This window comes from Lichenostomus cassidix, chromosome Z, assembly GCF_008360975.1.
Source record: "Lichenostomus cassidix isolate B80296 chromosome Z, HeHo_3.0, whole genome shotgun sequence".
NCBI lineage: Eukaryota > Metazoa > Chordata > Aves > Passeriformes > Meliphagidae > Lichenostomus > Lichenostomus cassidix.
The window spans coordinates 52,185,347-52,204,806 of NC_139511.1; the positions used below are offsets into that span (position 1 = coordinate 52,185,347).

At 39.8% G+C, this 19,460-nt stretch overlaps 1 protein-coding gene across 8 annotated transcripts in view; it reads right to left on the reverse strand.

Moving 5' to 3' along the window:
* Nucleotides 1–19,460, reverse strand: part of LHFPL2 (LHFPL tetraspan subfamily member 2) — a 118,525-nt gene that overhangs the window by 16,378 nt on the left and 82,687 nt on the right. For 4 of the 8 annotated variants that reach the window (XM_085042978.1, XM_085042982.1, XM_085042981.1 and 1 more), the window contains one exon: nt 1,136–1,918. In XM_085042978.1, coding sequence (XP_084899104.1) covers nt 1,136–1,565 — 430 coding nt within the window. In that variant the 5' untranslated portion in view covers nt 1,566–1,918. Of the gene's footprint in view, nt 1–1,135; nt 1,919–2,017; nt 2,088–2,118; nt 2,138–2,248; nt 2,379–6,922; nt 7,037–19,460 lie in introns of those variants that run through there. The other 4 variants (XM_085042979.1, XM_085042984.1, XM_085042985.1 and 1 more) reach the window with 4 other exon arrangements.

Here is a 19,460-nt window from a genome sequence, read left to right on the forward strand (position 1 = left end):
CAGCTTCAGATAAAGGTTTGAATATCTATTATTACACCTCCTGTTAGGTATAGCCATCACAGACATGTTTGGCTACCTCAGTGGAGGTGAAAAAGGGGAAAGCTGGATTCACATTTTGAGCAGAACAAGTTAAAACCTAATTTTTATTGTAATTAAAGAATTTTGTGAATTGAAAACATCTGCTTAAGAGCACCACCAAGAGAGAAAGAGGAGGTGGCCCTGCTCATTCCCTCCCTCCTCGCATGTCTCTGAGGGCTGCCAGAGGCAGGGCAGAAGACCACTCTCCTCCCACAGATGACCACACACACACACAGAGCACAAAAGATGAAAACCTGTGTATGAGACAGGTTTTCCCCATGGCTCACTGGTGAGTACAGAAAAACGAATACTTCTCTAACTAAGGCTGTGCAGGGTTGGTTTACTAACAGTCATTTAATCTCTGTAAAATCTATGGGTTTAAGCAGAAACACCAAATCTCTAGAACAAATTCATCTTTTCAGGCAAAGCACAGCTGATCCTTGGACAGTGAGAAGATAAGCTCACTGGGCTTTGTAACTGCAGCTGAACAATAAGCTGGCTAAAGGAAAGGTTTATTGCAAGGTATCACTTGTCAAGCTCACAGCTTGGAAGGAGGCTGCTTAGCATTAAATAACGGAGGAACTGGGTGTGCAACTCCAGCCAGTTCTTAGCCCTGGGGTGGTATTTACTCTCACCACAGTCATGAAGCCTCTGAGACACTGAGGGAACTGCCTTCGGTCCATGGAAAAATTACTAAGGTAGTGAGGGGAGATAGACTGCCTTAATATGAGTATTAACTTTGTTCTCTGCTGGTAGTAAAGGAGAGAAGTTTTTGTAACTGAAAGAAATTCAAACAGATGAAAAAAATGAACAGCAAACAAAAGCAGCACTGGTCAGTTCATTTTGGCGCACATCAGGCTGCAATTCTGCTGCCAATGTCAATGTATTACATGCTGTGCAGCTATAAATTTCAGTTATGTTTGAATAAACATCAGCATATAGAATCGCTTTGTGTCTGCCTAATGCAGTCTGTCTGCAGGCAGGCTAGAATCCCTGCATTTCTTCATCTGAATTACACCAAAATTAAAAATTTTTGTTTCTCTCAAAGTGCACGTACCTGCAATCCCTTGTAGCAGCCCACAGACATTAAAAATGCTTTTCTTCATAATACTCTGCACACACATAGTAAAGACAGACACAAATGCCACAGTGCAGAGAATCATGATTCCCATGGCTAGGAAAATAGCGGTCGCCTGCCAGAACCCACTGGCAATCTCACTGAAGTTTTCAGCGTAAGGACCACAAAGCTTGTCTCGTCTAGAGAACTGCATGTGGGAGATCCTGGTGCAGCGCCCGTAGATGCCCAGCGTTGGATGGTAGGGCTCCTGTGACCCTCCCGTTCTGTTGTCCCCATCCTCGGAGCTCGAAGGCTTTGCCTGGCCAATCAGCCAGTCTGCACTCATGAAGGCAATGAGCTCTGCAAAAGCCACCACGATACTCAGGAGAGTCCACAGCATCGAGCGACACGTTACAATGACATGACACATATTGATGTCCAGTGCTTGTGATCAGTGCAGCAGTCTTAAAATCCAGGCACGAGAGAGAAGAAATTAAATTAAAAAAGGTAAAAAGGACCCTAAGAAAATCACTGTGGCTGCTCTGCCTACTTTCTCAACTCTCCCACAAAGGCCAAGATGAAGCTTCTCAGGAGAAAAAGTGAACAGCCTCAAGTTTTGCGAGCAGTGCAATCATTTGTTCTCTCTGTTTAGTTCCTCCTTTTTTCTTTCTGGGATGCTGAGCTCTGAAGTATGCTTTTCTTTCTTAATATTCATTCTGGCACATGACACTGCAGGCTGGTGGGGGAGGCTACAAGGACTGCCCACTGTTTCACATCACACACCTACAAGAAAAAAACAGAGAAAACACATCAGCAGTGAGAAAAAAGTCATTTCCACCCCCACAACAAACCAAGATCTGGCGCAGATACACATCAACATACAAATCTCTGGCAAGGGCCGGTCAAACAGAGCCTGCTGAAAACCTCCCTGATTTGTTCCAGGGGAGTAATTAATCTCCCCCCTCACTGCTGCCAATACTTACAGTATCTGCCGTGCCCCATCTCATGGAGAGCGTTTGTCAAACACTTTGCAAGCAAAGGTCTCAGTAACACCCAGTGGTCCCACCCACTCCTACCACCACACCCCCACCATCATCTTCTGGTCCAAATTACCAAGGGTGCTGGCAGTCACCCAGCAAAATGTTCGGACACGTTTAAGCAGTTTCACAGACGTGCGGCTCCTGCCTTCACTTTGGGGAGGCAGCACAGCCCGCCTTCAGGACAGAGCTCCACATGCCATGGGCACCTAGGGGCAAGGGGCAATGAAGGAATCTTGTTCCAACCTTCCGGGTTTCTGCTGACTGCGGCTGAGCCAACCCCGCCTCAAGAGGAGGTGAACAAGATTGCAGTTGCAGACAGCTCACCCTGTGATGTGGTGACCCCTTTGAAGCCTGGGTTTTGCAAGGAGTGGTGCTTCCCTGCATTCAGGATCGAGGTTTGCACCAGTGTTTCAGGAAAACAATCTGCCCTGCAGCTATGTCACACACCTCATCCTGAGCTGCTGCCAGCACCAGCAGCCTCTGGTGACTTATGCCATACTGCAAACAGGGATCTGTGGAAAAGCGCCCCAGGCACAGCCAAGTGGCCAACAGCCCCAGCGACTGGGGTTGCCAGTCAGCCTTGAGCTTCCTAGCTCCCCTCAATTCCCCTCTTCCACAGTCCTGTGTATGCTCTGACTGTAGCAAAATGTTCCCCAGGGCTTTCCCCAAGCCATAATGCTGCCTTTCAACAGTGGCTGATGACATTCCCAGAGTTACACTTATCTTAGTACAAGAGGCAGAGATCACTATACTTCCAATTCCTATCCAAATACTGGCCTCAAAATAACAAACAGGTCATCGCACACGCCTCTGCTCTTGAACTGAAACAGTGTCGCCTGAAAGCAAGGGTGGGAGCAGGAAATGCCCTCATGTTACCCACTCCATGATGAGAATGTAGCACTTCCAAGTTCTCCTCACAAAACCCCAAATCCCAGCTATGAACTGGAGGCAAAAGTCAAGAACCAGATCTAGACCTCACAGCTGTGCTGCTGCAGTCAACAGATGCCAGAAAAACAGACATTCCCAATATTTTTTTTAGGTTTTTCCATGGGGTTGGTATTTAATTTCTTAGGAGCTCTGAGTACAGTGATTGAATATTAGTCCCACTGAATGCAAAATGAAACACACACAAACACACAACTTCATACATTCAGAAATTTCTCCCATCTCCTATATTAGCCACAGGGAATCACCTGAAAGATTTCATCCAGAAATTTCTATTACTCCTGGACTACTTGTAGTGAATCTGCGGATTCCTTTGGTTTAAGTGGCTTAGGCTGATGTACCAGCAACAGAATTTGTCTCCCATAATTCAGTGTTATGGCATTGCCTTTAAAAGGGGCTTCTAGACATACTGAGATAACAGATTGCTAATTTTCCATTGGGGAGGGGGTGGAGCAGAGAGCATTAGGTTTTCAAGCAACCTGACATACTAATGACTCGAATACACCCTTTGTAATAACAGAGAGCTGACGTGTCAGCCTGCCAAAGAAAGTTAATTTGATCAGTATTTCCACTTTAAATAATGACTGGAATGTAGGAAATACCCACTACAAAACTACATTCTTCTGATGTCATCTGCATGATTAAAGAGAATTTAATTGAAAATGTCTTTATTTTTGTAAGAGATGCTGCAAAAAGCTCTAGAATCCATATTTTTCTGCAAGAACTGCACCCATATGAACTCCTCATCTTTATAATTCCAAGCTTTTCACTGACATGGAAGGGATGTAAGAGCTGAACACCCATAATGGCTGTTACTGCTTACTGTACCACTGAATATAAAAGACCATTTATTGAACACAGATGAAAACAAAGTTCATATTTACTTAGGTAGGTGGAAATTCTAGACAAACACTGTCAGCCATAAAAACATGTCACTGATAACAAACATGGGATACTATACTGGAAGAAAAGACCAGACCATGGGGTTCTTTTCCAACTGAAATCTAAGCGCAGTAAAACACAGCAAAATTTTAAGACAAAATTTTAAGTATCTCCAGAAAAGTCTGGAGCAAAATAGCCTGTCTAAAGCTGGCATGGAGGTCACGCCAAATCTCAGGAGCTGACTTCCCTGCTGTGCAACGAAGGGAAACTTTGCAGCATCTAAAAGTTAGTTAGCAGATGTCATGGAGAACTACAACTGAAAATACTTCAGGTTTCAGTAAAACCTGTACAGTTTGGTTTTTCCTAGGTAATGAGTACGTCATTCTGGCACAAAACATACTAAGAGCCTATGCACACACAAATGTATCCTTATCCATGGGAGAAGGATACTTTACATAAGTTTTCACTTGCACTAGTGATGCCCTGAAATGAGAGTCCCACTCATCTACAACTCCTTTTTGTTAGGGAGATAAAAACATATAAAGTAGGAGGGCAAGCCCAGAGGAGCAGCAGAGGCATTTCTTTCTGAAATAGGAAGTAAAGGCATTTCTTTCTCAGCAAGGAAATACTGCAGAAGAAGTACTGAAGACAATTTCCAGTTCAGTCACATTTCCTTCAAAAAACCTCCTCCCCAGTTTGGTTCTCCCAATGAACCTAACCAACTCTCATGCAGCTCCAACAATATGTTTGTGCCATACATGGAAGTCTTTCCAGCTACAGGCTGTGCTAAATAACTGTGCTTCATGAAGCTTCACTCTGCTCAACCCCTGCTTCTTTTTTTTTTATATTTTTGCTCAACAGAAACTCAAACCAGGCTCTTGCAAGGCTGAAAACTAGCTGTTTATTCTTCCTCTCTGTTTCCCATCACTCAACAAGTTTTTTCCATGACAGAATTGTATGTTCTTCACCGCACGCCACTCAGCATCCACTTCTGACCCACTGTCAAAATATTTGCTTTGACAGCTCAAATTCAAAATACACAACGGTTCTTTAACCCTTTTGGTATTAACTCATTCAAAGTCATTCTTGCTGGAGAAGCAGATTACAAAAAGCAGCCTCACCCCTTAGCCATTTGTGCCTCTCCCTATTTTTACTATTGCATTCCATCACACTGGTGTGGAAGGAGGCCATCCATGCTGGAACCATGGATGTCCTGCACAGCAAGTGCCCACATGAGCCACACACCATGGCAGCACAAGGGTCTTGGCAGTGCCATTCTGCCCCACATTCCTCGACTCAACAGCACAGCTCTTGGATGGGTCAAAGCTAAACCTTCAGCCTCATTTACCTGGCTACCAGAACCATGCTCATGGTCATGCTCTGCATTAAGTGAAGTCTAGCACAGTGAAAAGATGCCAGCGAGAACATCAGATCCTCAAAACACCCAATGAAAATAAGAGTTCTCAAATGCAGAAATCTTTTGGTTGATTTAATCTAACAAATCAAACCATCTTAAAACATTACTAAAACTTTCTTTCTCTTCAGATGCTATTTTGACAGCCAGATACACTACCTTCAATCATACTTTCACATCTCTTGGTAGGACTATTCAACTGTTGCCTTTTACTACACAATATGTCTATATTCAAAGTATATAAACAACATCTAATTTTCCAAACTAGATAAAGAAACACATTTGCCTCCATTTTGCTTGCACTGCCAAAACCAGAAAGTGAGAAGTTGATCCAAATTATCATATTTGAATTAAGGTTTTGATTTTAAAGATGTTGAGCTGCAGGATTTTGCTTTGGCATAGCAGGCAGATAGAGAGGAACAGCTGCAAAGTTCAAATCTGAGTCAATCGCATACCACGGCTGTTTATTTTAAATAGGTGTCCGACAAGCAGTGTACAGGAGAACCACAAGTACCTTGCAGAACAATGATATGGCCAGTCCTTCATGCTTCCCTTATGATTTGACTGAAGACAGAGGCTTAGCCTAAGCCCCATGATTCAGCTTTTGCCCTTTCCAGCCCGGTTCTGTCAGCTCAAGAGTGAGAATAAATCATCTTTAGATAAGTGGCTTTTGGCTTGGCTTAAGCAAACAGCTGAATGGAAGGCCACACAGCTTGCTGAAGCTGTCCCAGTTTATAAAATAAATCCAAGTACAATTAGACATTTTCATCTAAAGTTTGTTGGGGTCCAAAGTACAACTACATGGAGGAGTTCCTAAATGTTATTTACAATACACAAGCTTGAGCATCTCATAACACAAAATGTGTAAATCTTGGAAGCCTGGGTTCTGCTTTTTCTGGAATGTTGTTCATTAGCACTTATAAACTCTCCGAACACGCTTTCAACTGTGAGTGTGGAAGTGGCTCCTATTTGTGTTGATGCTGACTCACTATTTAAAACAAACAGAAACAGGCTCTCACACTAAGACTCAATCACCTCAAGCTGACCCCCACCCAAGTTGACATGAGCTCCCACTTTAAGCAGCTTCCATCCTCAGGTGTTATTGGACAAGCAAACTCTTCAACAGTGAGCTCACCCGGCCTGGCAGAGTGAGGCAGCCATCAAACCACTGAGGTAAGGGGGACTACACTTAACACAAAGCAGTATGAGCACTAGAGATTGTTCATTTTCTGGATAAGAGATAACTGTTGGTAAGTAAACCTCTGCTCCCACTCGGTCCTCTCACCATTCTTACGGGAACTGCTGTTTAGGAGGAGATGGCAGCTTTCAGCCAACTTCCATGCAGACTTCAAAGCAGTGGAGCAGACACCAAGAAGCATTTCTAAGGAGATAGAAAGGTGCACCTCTTCATTTCTACCTGACACACTTAGAGGTGACTTGCAAATGTCAGAAAAGGTATATTCATCACATTCCTCTGCCATAAGGGAACAGGGACAGGATTAGTACCTAAGGAAAGACCAGTTGTCCCAAAAGGTTTGGTGTAGGCTCTCTCTGCAGACCACAAGGAGCTCTGCTGGCACTGATATCTGACAAACACTGCATACTTGCCACAGGAAGCACCTGGACCAAGAAGAGGGAAGGACACTTGGCTATTTCATTGTGTCTTTGTTTTGTTTTTTTAAATGTAACACATTTAAAAGTCATCAGAAATATTCAGTGTCAGATAACAAAACAGGAGAAGGTGCTTTAAGGCTGAAGTGGTAGCACAGCTTCAGATGAATAGCAGAGAATAAGCAAAGGATTCTCTATTCACAGATGTATTTTCATCAAATCATTGCCTACCTAAACAACATTCCAGAGCAGAGCTTTTTACTTGACGAACAAAGAGCAAAGTTTTTATTAGGCTTCACTTGTGAATTAAAGAGAGCAAACATTTGCATATCTCATAAATATTTAACCATTATAAACCTGCACAGGCATATTAATGAGTGTATTATTGTGACAGGCAGTTGAAAACACATCAGACTAAACAGATTAATTTCACTGGTAATGGAAGGAATGTAGACTTATGACACATCATGTCTTGCTCCTGCTGGCACAATGTAAGATATGAAATGGAAAAATAAAATATTTTTCAAAATACTCAAAACTCACTGAAGTATCCTAATCAAATACCTTTTTCCTTGTCTTTCCTTTGGATTGCCCTGTTTACTTCAGCCTATCTCTACCAAAGGAATGGAGATGTAAAATTTAAACTATTCCTCATGTACCCAAATATTGTGTACACCAACAAGTGAAAAATAAATATATAAAACAAGTGAAAATTAAAAATATAAAACCATTCAATCTTGCAAATGCTATGGAAAATGGCATCTAATTACAGGTGGATTTGTTTCTAGAATACATCACTGTAAAAGAAACAAATAAAAAACTTCTTTCCAACTTAAAAAAAATAAAAGCTGAAATGTACTATTCTTTTTCTGACCTCATTAAAAGCCATGGCAAAACTCCCACTGACTTTAATGGGGCCAATACATCACTGAAAAATCACTACAAGAATGAAAGTTTCCAGATTTTCGGACCAACTGCAGGGGAGGTTTAAACACAGAATTCATTTCCCTCTTCCCTCATCCTGACAAAACTTTGCTTATTGCCCCCCCACTAAGGGAGATCAAGCTAACTCATATTTCCAGCATTGCCTCTGAAGCACAAATTCTCAAGCTGGAGATTTGTTCCATTGCTCTGTAGTTACAGACTTACAAAATTCCTTAAATCTGCAGCCATTACATTGTGTTTTGAAAATTTACTGGAGATCTTTTGTAATTCCAAAATTTATTAAAGCTTACAATGTTAAGAAAGGCTTATGTGTAGTATTTCTATTGTTGCTTCTCAGGAGAAAATTACACATCACATCAAAAATCATCACTAAGGGAGCAATCTTGGCTACAATTAGTGATAATCTAACTGCTCAGGAATTTACCAACTGGGAGTAGAATCATGAGTTTCCTTTCCTACTTTGATTCCTCACTAGCTCACTGAAGTCTCAGTCTTCAAGAGGCTCATCTGAAGCCCCCTTTCTTGGTATCTACATTACCACACCTGTCAAGCAGACTCAAATATTCACTGTGTTGTGATTACTTCTTACAGCTCTTAACTACGGTATCTAAAAGAGACTGATCAAAAAAAAAGTGAGGTTAGGAGGAAAATGGGAAATCAGAAGGAAGGAACTACTAATATTTGGTAGTAACAAATCCTTGCTATTTTTTATACTATGGATTTTTACTTTAAAAGTAAGTCAGACTATGGCTATTCAAATAGTTAATAGTGTGTGCATAAGCTAGAGCATCAGCCCAAAAACACTTGGAATCTGTGCTTGTTATAAAAAACCAGTTTACTCCCATGAGTTCACTGTGACAGATTTGGAACTATTCTTAATAATTTATTAATATTGTACTAAGATATTTATTATACTAATACATTGGTTATGGTTGAATATGAGACTAGTGAGAAAAAAAGGCAGGAAAGGAAAAAATCACTCAGTTGTGACACTTCTCAGCAAACTCCAGGGAATTGCTTACTTAAAAGACAATACTAGCTCAGGAAAAGCCTCACAAACACAGCAGATCAAAGATCTGAGGATTGTTTAGGAAGGAACAGTCTCTCAAGCTGGAGGGAAGAGAAGCTGTTTTAGACAAACAAGCTTAAGAAAAAAGCACCTATGGGATGTGCCTCTTGAAGTTAGGCCAACATGGGATACCATATTGGGCTCCTTTAGACAAAGCAGACAGCCCTGCAAACAGCCTTGGTTCCTTGAATGAAGGAAACCCCACTTCAGTTAATTCCCCAAAGGAAACAGTTGCAGTATCTCCTTTCACATTTGTCGCTTTGTTAGCAGAGCAACCACAGAGGTTAAGGCTCTCCAGCCTGTCTGAACAGCCAGGGGTGGGACATTCTTCTGCTGAGAAATTATCTAAGGCAGTAGAATTGGGGACTGACCTTTGCAAGCAGGAAGGACCCAGAGGTATTTGCACTGTTACTCATTGCAAATGCCTATAAACAATCTTCTACGTCAGTCCTTGCAGAACGCCAGGCAGACACCTGACAGGTATCAACTGCTCCCCAGGTTCATGACATGTAACACTTCCACAGCAAGAAACAGACATGCCTTTGGCACAAGAGGATCTTTGCACTTTGGACCCAAGACACACAGCTCAAACAAACTACCTGCTACGATACCAGTGACTGCTGAGATGGAGAACCCATCTTGTCTCAAATGTATGCAATCATTCTTGTTCCTCTTAATTCAAACTGAAAGTGAACCATTCTGCAGAAACAATACAGACAAGCAGCTCAGCACAGTAATGCATAAAATTGTGTAGATGACAGGAGCACCTTTACTATGACTTTTCACTGTACTTGAGCTGAACTGAGCACCGGTAGCGGCTCAAGTAACTGAAAAGGGTTGTGATGGATCAAAGCTCCCATGTTCTTATACTGGCAAGGATGTCTGAAATATCTGGGCACCACATACAGCAGTAAACTTCAAAAGAGTGCAGGAAAAACCTTTTATCCAGGAAAAGGTGATGTACTCAGACACTGGCACATTCTCTGTGCACATCTACTGAATGGAAGCTTTAGTTGTTACTAATGATTAACCCCTTGACTGTGGCCACAGAGAGAAGAACTGAAATGAGATGTTTTCAATACTTCATATTTCACTTATAAATAATTACAGGAATGCTGTGTTCAGTTGGGATCTCTAAAATAGATGCTCACTGCAAAGAGCTTGGAAAAATCTAGACTAATAACTGAAATTCTGGAAACCCCATTTAGAGCAAGAAGCAAAAATAAACAGATTATTTATTTTAGCAACTGATTGAATTCTAAAGTCAAGATTGGAGATACTTCTACTGGCTTAGCCATGTGCAAAATTCTGGCTTGTTTTAATGCAGTTTGACTTACTAGACTAGATATTGTTAGCAGTCCTCTTCTGTCCTTAAAATATATACAACCATGACAATTAATAACTAGTGGAAATCCATAGAAACTGAAAGGGGCTAGAGGGGGAAAAAAAGTGCATCTTTCTCAGCTTCACTTCCTCTGAAAATGCTGTCATGCCTCTGTCTCTGATGTCCTGTGGTTTGTGTAACAGAAGCACTGAACGGTGCAAACTGAAACTGGTCTGTGTGGGGATATGCATATAGGTCTGGTAATGATGCACCTTCCTTCCATTTCTATACATAGACAAAACAACACAAAGAAAGCACAAATAACCTTCCCAGTCCTCTGGATGAGATGTTCCTCACTCATGTAATGAAGTCTGTAGCAATCCTGAGAACCAAATCTAAAAACTGCCACTAGAAACCCTAAAACTTTGGGGATTGAATACACTCTGCAGTGTCTGCACTGTGCCAAATCTTTTTCTTGTCATCCTTCAAACACAAACCCCAGCTATTCTGTGTCACTTTCCATCTCTAGCTCTGACACACCACATGCAAATGCACCTTTCCTTCTCCACAAAGGAGGACCATGGACATGGTCACATCTCCAATAGAAACTTTGATTTTGTGCTCACTGAGAAAGAGTTTAGGTATTAAAATGTAATTTTTCCCTATAGCAGTCACTGTTGAAATAGGTAATTCCCACAGCAACATGTCACAACAGCTGCAGAGAAATTCACCTGCAAAGAAACAACCTTACCTCTAAGACTAACCTTCTCCACTTTTGTTTCAGAAAGGAACATAAGTTCACTCATAACATCTTTAGGGGATGATTTTTCACATATGTCCCTCACTGAAGAGGACAAAGCTACAAATATTCACAGGTCCCACTAGGTTGTAGGGAGTGGACTTACTACACAACAGACCACCTTTTTATGTACTGGGCTGGCAAATACAGTCTACAGACTAGTGTGAGGGTTACATCTGATTGCACTGTTGCCAAAAGGTGGAAAGCTCTTGATTATGTCTTTCCCACTGAGAAATGTAAATAAATCAAAATCAAACCTGCATGTCTGAAGAACTCCCAAGGCATTGACAGATAACTACTAGTAAGGAAAAGGTCCCTGCATACTACAAGCTTTACGGAAATCTGTCTACTCTGTAAGTTTCAAACATTTAATTAGATTCTGAAAATTATCTTTAAATAGATGATTATCTGTTAAGTCTCCTTGTTGCATTTCAAGCTCTATGTAAGCATAGAACTTCACCACAAAATTAAAAGTATGGTACAAGCAACAGTTTCATTAACTGTCCATCATGGAAATTGCTGTTTCCAACCAATTCTAAACAGTCACTGCAAAAATGCAATCACTGCATTTTATATGTTGATAATGACTATTACTAGCATTAATTGGTTCTTTAAAATACAAGGTTGCAAAATTATAAATTTTATGCTCCCCTGAAAACAAACTCTTATCATCGTGGCAAAATTAATTAGATTTGAATAGATCATTAATAGCATGTATAAACTTGAAAAAAAATATGGTCATTCAGACTAGTCATGCACTTCAACTTACCAGAATTTTACTCAGAGTTTTGTACCATGAATCCCCAATCTGGGACAAACTTCCTGATTTGCAACTATTGTAGTTGCATACTTACCTTTATCTCAGGTGAACAGGGCATGTTCTTTTGCCAATCTTTGTCTATTTGATTATGCTAAGATTGCAGAATTAAAAGTTCAGATAATGCAATCAAATAAGCAAAACCATTTTAGCCTAACCCAGAATATATTGAACAAACTGTATGTTTTCTGGTTTTCGGTTTGGTTTATTTTCAAGATGCTTAGCCCAATGTTCTCTCACTTTTGAGCAATAGAGTTATGAGATGTCCAAAGCACCAAGGGAGAGAAAATATAGAAAAAAAAATCAAAATAGACTACTTAAAAATAGAGAGGATAAAAACATGCAGGTAGAAAGATCAACAGTATAATCTGTAAAACAGGCTTGGGGTGGGGTTTGAATTTTTTTCCAATGAAGCATTGCCTAATGTTTTCCAATTACTGCTACCCATTATTAAGCTTCAGATCTCCAACAATATGTAAAATCTTGTTATCTGACATAGCTGATGTTTTGTCTTGTATATATATATATATATGTATATATATCTATATGTATATATACATATATATCTATATCTATATCTATCTGTAAAAATACATATATATAGTAGAAAAAGCTTGGAAACATTCTATCCTTACAAAAGAATTTATATTCTTCCTGCATAAAAGCTGAATCAGGAGATTTATCTATACTGACAGACAAAAGATTAGTGACACAAAAACTCTTATTTTATATAAAGTTAACCAGTAGAAATACACTTATACAAAAGTGTATATTCTACAATCCCCTAAATAAAGCAAACAAGAAGCAAAACAGCTTCAATGCACATCCAGCACCCTGCCAGTCTCCAGTCACTGTTGGATGAGCAGTGTCTAACACTTGCAGATCATCAGTTTGGCATCTCTTGGGCCAAAATGGCATGACAGGAGCCTCTTTTTATCTCTGTAGAATACAATTCTACAGGTGATTGGAAGTAAAAGTCATTAATTTGTGTTCAGTGAATGCCACCTTCAGAAAAAGTAAGGTATTGTTTCTTTTGAGATATTGCTGATCTTTTACCATTTAATTCATCATCTAGAGTAAGAGTTGACAGATCCATTTGGTGTTTTGCATAGGATAAGTTTCAAGAATACACTGGTTGGTGTACACTGTGTTTACTTCACAAGGGTAAGCCAGAATTTACCAAGGTAAAAGCCAAAACTCAAACAGGTTGAATGAATCACTTGAGTTCTTGCTTCTGTAAACACTTTTCTCTGAGCTGTCATGATGGCAAGAGTAAGAGAAAAGAAGCTCTCAAAGCTCTTTGGTGCAGCCTGGTCTATTTGCAGCACAGTCAGAACAAAAGACTTAACTGGACTGACTCATCATTTGGATAATGATCTCATCTGAATGGAGCTGTGAAAATACCAATTTGCTTGAGATGACATAACTGCTGTTGCAAAATCTAGATTCCTCAGCAGCTCTCCTAGAAAGAGGGCTTTGTTGTAAGACAGAAATGAGAGACTCTTCAACAGATGGTCCTGGGGATGCACCCAAAGGCCAGTGGGTACATGTGCACAGCCAGGCCAGAGCTGCCAGCAGTGCTGCAGCAGCCTCCTGGCAGCAGGCTGTCTCCTCACAGCTGCAATTTGTGCTCTGAGCCCTTGCAGGGCCGAGATCCACATCAACTGCTCGCCTTTGTGATTGGAAAAACTCAGCATGTACCAGGCTTCAGTGGTGAAGCTGTCACAGCCCTGGCTTCATTGCTGGTGTTATCTGCACTGCAGGTGGTGCCTCTTTTGCAACAAGATTTTAAGATGCTGCCTGAGTAATTCTGGATGGAGCACAAGAAAAAAATAATTGCTTATCTTTCACCAAAATTCACAGAAAATTCCATTTTCTCTGCACTGGAAGAGACATAAAGAGATTGGTGCAGGAGATGCCAAAATTGGTGGCAATTGTGTTCCTCTGTGTTCAAGGTGTGTCACTGGCTTCAAGAACACTCACATTTGTTTACTGTGCATGCTTTTCCCAAGAAAGGAAAGAACTACTTTGTTCCTTTTTTACTACAATAAAACTCTGCTATCCTATTTAGGAAAAGGGAACACAGAAAGCAGAAGATATTAGATGGCAACGTCATGCTTTTTTATTTTTCTTTCTTAGTGTGGTGCTGCTCAACACTTATTTTTGCACAGTTTCAAGCCCAAACTTAGGGTAATTCCTGCCCTATAAGCAATATTTGTATTTGGTCATCATGATCATGACCTTGGCAGTGTAATTTAAGACTTCTATGAGTCCTTGTAGCTGCACTGAACTCTCCAACGCTTTTACAAAATACATAGAGTTACAAAAGAAGAGCGTCAGTATTTACTGCAGGGTGTTTAACAAATTGTCAGATAAATTCTAAGGCATTTTGCAAAGTCTTAGTTCTTTTACCTAGGATATGCCCAGTAGCTTGTCTCCAAACTGAAGGTTGAAGTAAGAAACTGCAGCATTGCAGAGCAGCACTGCACTGGAGCCAAATACAACTTGCAGCATATGCACAACCCAATTCTCTGTATTCCACAGACACTGTCTTGTATGCAAGAGGGCTTAAAAGCAGTTGGAACTGCAACAAAATATTCTGAAAGAACATGAATTCACATAGCTTCTTTTCCCAAATGCAGATTTTGGCTTTTTTATGACCTGTTACAAAAAGACCATACACAAATGGTGAAGTTTGTTGGTTTGTAAACAAACAAACAAACATGACAGGTTAGGTTACATTAGACATGTACATCTGAAACATAAACCTAGCATGCTGGTCACAGCGATACCTAGCAAAACAATCCTCCCTCCCTTGTTTTCCCATATTTTTGTTTAACTTTTTTTTTTTTTTTTTAACAGGAAGCTATAAAAAGAAACAATAAGCAGAAAGTACTTAAACTACAAGCAAATGCAAGGAAGAGATAAGGTGAAATACTAAAAATAAATCTGGAGCAGTTGCAAGTTGGTGAGGAAACAAAGTAACAGTAAAACATCCACATCTTTATGCAAATACTGCTAAAAAGAAAACAAATAAATAGGAATCAGCTGGTGAGAGGAAGAGCATGGTGGAACAAAGGACATTATGAGAATGAAAACACAGGCTGTTATAATAACCTGTACAGGAAAGCTGCATGCCGAAGAGAAGGTCAATGCAGTATTATAGTAATCAAAGACAATAACAGTGTGCTAAAATATGAAGAGGAGCAATAGGAATGTTGGACATTTTGCTATACCTGTGTGGAGACTGATAGCTTGTTCAAACCCTGAGGGTCTGCCCCTGCTGAAAGCCAGCTCAGAAAGCCTGTGCCATTCCCCAAGTAAACTAGCAGGTCAGCTAGTTTACTTGCGTCAGCACCACCACCACTTCTTGACAACACTGGAGCAAAAATAAAGTCTGCCTGGCCTGGGGAAGGTCTGACACAAGAAGGTATCCTTGCATCTTACAGATTCCTCTTAGCATTGACCAGCAAAAAAAGTGACATTACCAGAAGTCTCGTGATACAAATGTTAAATGATGACCTCAGAAAAGTGATACTGAATTTTATAAGAATTTGTAAAAAAATAGCAGATAATTTGAATGCGTTCAAAAGAATTTGAAAACTCTTGGGGAATCTGTGAAAAGAAGCTTAATATAAAACACTGAAATTTATCAAACAGGAGTAACCTTTCAATATTAAAGAATGTAGTGCTGGGGGGTAGAAAAATCAACCCAGACTCAAGTAAGATCAAGAAACAGGAAACCTATGAACTCCCATAAGCAATTCCCTTAAATCCATGGAAGAACATCAGATTATGGCAGTAAGGCTAACTTTTTAATGGGCTGTTTCTTCCAAATGGCATGCTAAACCTCAAAGCTTAAAATACTATTTCTTTAGGAGGAGAAGACCAAGAAGAGTCTTCAAGCAGAGAGTGATCCCTCTGTGCAATTTAAATTCTATTTTGTCTCCTGAAAATACTATGAAGAAATGCACAGAAGAATGCTGCTGAAGACAATTTGAGTTAGACTAAATCTGGGTACATCATCCCATTATCAAACTCCAAAATACGCAGTTTCTGTGCAGGCTACCACTGAGGGATCACAGCTTTCAAGAGCTCCATACAGCTGCTAGGAGTCACAGAAGCTTTCCTTCACTCTGCAGAGTCATGCCATGGAGATCATGATGAGCAAATACTAACATTGCTCAGAAAGCTGGAATTAGCCTAAGCTTAGTTTTGAAAACATCCAATCTAGCAGCACTTGTTGCACTGAGAAAAATAATGATGGCCTGTCCATTTCCTCATTTGCCTTCTGAGACAGCAGAGAAAAAAAGCATTCATTTAGGTTTATTTGCAGTGTACTTATGTACACTTATCACTCAAGAACAAGCAATTCCTTTATAAGACAAATGAGGGATGCAAACGATTAACAAAGAAAGCCTCTATTTGCCTTTTTTCCCTCCCTGTCTTGGTAGAATAAGGTATATTTGCATAAATAGAGAAAAACTGGGGATCCTGCACATTTTTGGAAAGCATGTCATTTAAAAAATATTCTATACCTTCGGTGATTAAGTGAGGTAGCATACAAAGAACATAGTTTTAAAAAAATATTCACATTTAACTTGATAAAATGAAGCATTAGCATAGAGCAGATTTTTAAGTCTGACAATACTAAAACACATCTAAATTAATTCAAAGTCATGCTCCACCACAGTTTCTCAGGGGGAAACTGTTATTCCAATATATATAAACTGTAATGGACACTGTCAAACTGATGCTTTGTAAAAACTAGACAGAGAGAAAACAGAGAATACATCCCACCTACTTTTTCCCCCTGCCATGAGAGCAAGAAATTGAGGCCCATGTGTTTCCAACAACAAAATTCAGGCAATGCTCTCTAAGGTGGAGTGATGAGGATGTGTATTTTGTTTTACTTTGAAAAAATTCCTTAGATATATTCTGCAGATATATAGATATATTAATGCATAATATTATTTAGTTCCTAGTTAAAATAAAATTGTGGCCTAAAGCACAAAACAAATACAGACTATGATACTGATCTTTGAGCTGGTAAAATGCTTTCATGTATCCACCAGAATATTAAAACACAAATCCCTCTGGTTAGTGACATTGTCTGAATTCAGTTCCCAGAAGAAAGTAATACACAACACCAGGGCTGTAGACAGATAAGACTTCTCAACTACAGCAAAACTTTTGAAATGTTTGCATAGATTTTTTTTTCCTACAGAGAAAGATTTCACAGGATATTATAAATGTTTGGTACCATTTCAATCACCAACAGTTTATGAACTCATCATTTCCATGAGGCTTGCCTTGCTATTTGATCACAGGAGTAAAAGTTTCTTTTGACAATTAACATGCATCTACAACTGTAATCTTAGAAACAAAATTAAAAAGTGAGTCAGTTATTACGTTTTCACTTAGACTGGCTGGTATTCAGGAAGTGAGACTCTGATTACTAATCATCTGAGAGAGCCCCTGAAATGATGAGTGACCTTTAAAAGTTCAGAAGAATAAACATGCAAAATGAAATCACTGGGAAACAGCTTCTTAAAGAAAACAGGTAATGGAGAAAGTTAGTTGAGAATTAATGCATCACTGCATATCTACAACATCCTGACTTCCATATTTTGAACCCAGTGAGGCTGAGCACCATCCCCCTCCAGAAAACAGAGTTCCTTGCTCATTCTCTTCACAATTAAAACCCATGCTTACATTATATTCACGCTGCCCACATATGCTGTTAACTCTAGAAAACTACCTATGTAAAAAAAATTCTTGCACTGTGTTGCCGGATGGTGAGCCGAGACAGTAGTTTACACTAAGTCCACCAAGTAGCTATCACTAAATACAAACAATTTTGGGCTTTCCAAAACTGCATTTGGAAAAGACAATGAAGAAAAGTATGATAAAACAGATTAAATAAAAGGTTACCCTTACAACCTTTCACTGTATGGCAGATGTGATCTTTGGTAGAGAAATTCAAGATGGATTCATGTAGAGGAATTCAATTTATTGAAATAGAAGTCAGTAATTGGATCTCCCTAGAGTAATTGCATATCAAAAACACAATGAACTTGAAGCCTTGGTGTATATAAAGGGCTATGAATTAACTAAGACCAATGAGTTTAACTGAGGAAAAGGGCTAACAGCATAGTGATACAGCTACACTTTGAAACAGCTATGCTGCTTTCTCAGCTAGAAATAGTACATGAGAAGGAGATAATCTTTTGCTGTATCTCAAGAATGTATGTATGTGCTCAGATGTCCAGAGAAATGCAGACAGAGAGATCTGGAATGTTTCTGGCAATGGAAAAAAAAAGGGGGGTTGGGGAGTGGTTTGTGTCCAACAGGGGGATGAGATCAGAATGAACCCTACATCAAAACTGTTCCATTTTCTCCGTGTCAGACAGGGAGAATGAATGAAGCTTTGTTTCTATTTTTTTAAAACACTTGAAGCATCCAGGAATCTGGATGTAGCAGAACTCTACTCAATTATTTCCTAAAAGTATAACATAAAGTAGCATGAAATCAAAAAAGACAACATTCAATGAGGGCACGTAGCAAGAAAGAGAAGTATAGAAATACAGACTGAAGAACAGCTAGCAGTACTATAGAAGAGGAAGTGACTGTAAAATGGGTCACAACTAAGTAGGAGTCAAAAGAATGACAAGATGACAAAAGCAAAACTAAAATGTTCTAATTCAAAGATGTGTTAGTACTCCTATTAAGACACAGAAAGCAGTGATTACACGCACTTTCAATGCATCCAGCTTTTTGCTTTACATTTCAGCAAAAGATGTATACCAGGCAAGAGAGATCAGAGGACAGCAACAAGGATAGCCAGAGGTCTCAAAAATGTGACAGGAGGGAAGTTCCAAGAAGCCTTAACTCATATGAAAGAGTAGATATGGTATTAACTGAAGTAATATATCCAGGATCCTAGAAACAGAGTTCTAGCTCACAAACAGTGCATAAACCCTTCATAGATTAATGTTTTGTCCAACAAACAATTTTTACCTTAAACATGAAACAGAAGCCTATTTGGGTGGTTGTGAAAAACACTGCAGCACTGAATAACAAAAAAAACTGTACAAAAAGCTGTACAAAAAACAACAGAACAGAAAAAAACCCTGTGTAGGGTTACCATTAAAAAATCTCTGTAAAGATTTTCTCTACCTTTCTTCCAGTTTCAAGTTTCAGCAAGAGCTATGAGAGCAGCTGTGGCTGGGGTAAGCTTGCACGGCTGGACAGAAATGCGGTAAGAATTTCAGGGTGAACTGAAAAGAGCTTTCTTTCACAGTGCAATCAGTCAAACTTAAGATTCATGCCCTTCACATGGCCAGTCTATAAATTAAAGGACAATAAATCAACCAAATCAAAACAGGATGTGCAGGGCAGTTGCTGTGTTTCTCGAACACCTCCTCGGGGATGCAGATGCAAGACACCCAGGGGAGTTTGCAGTAACTTCCAGCCCAG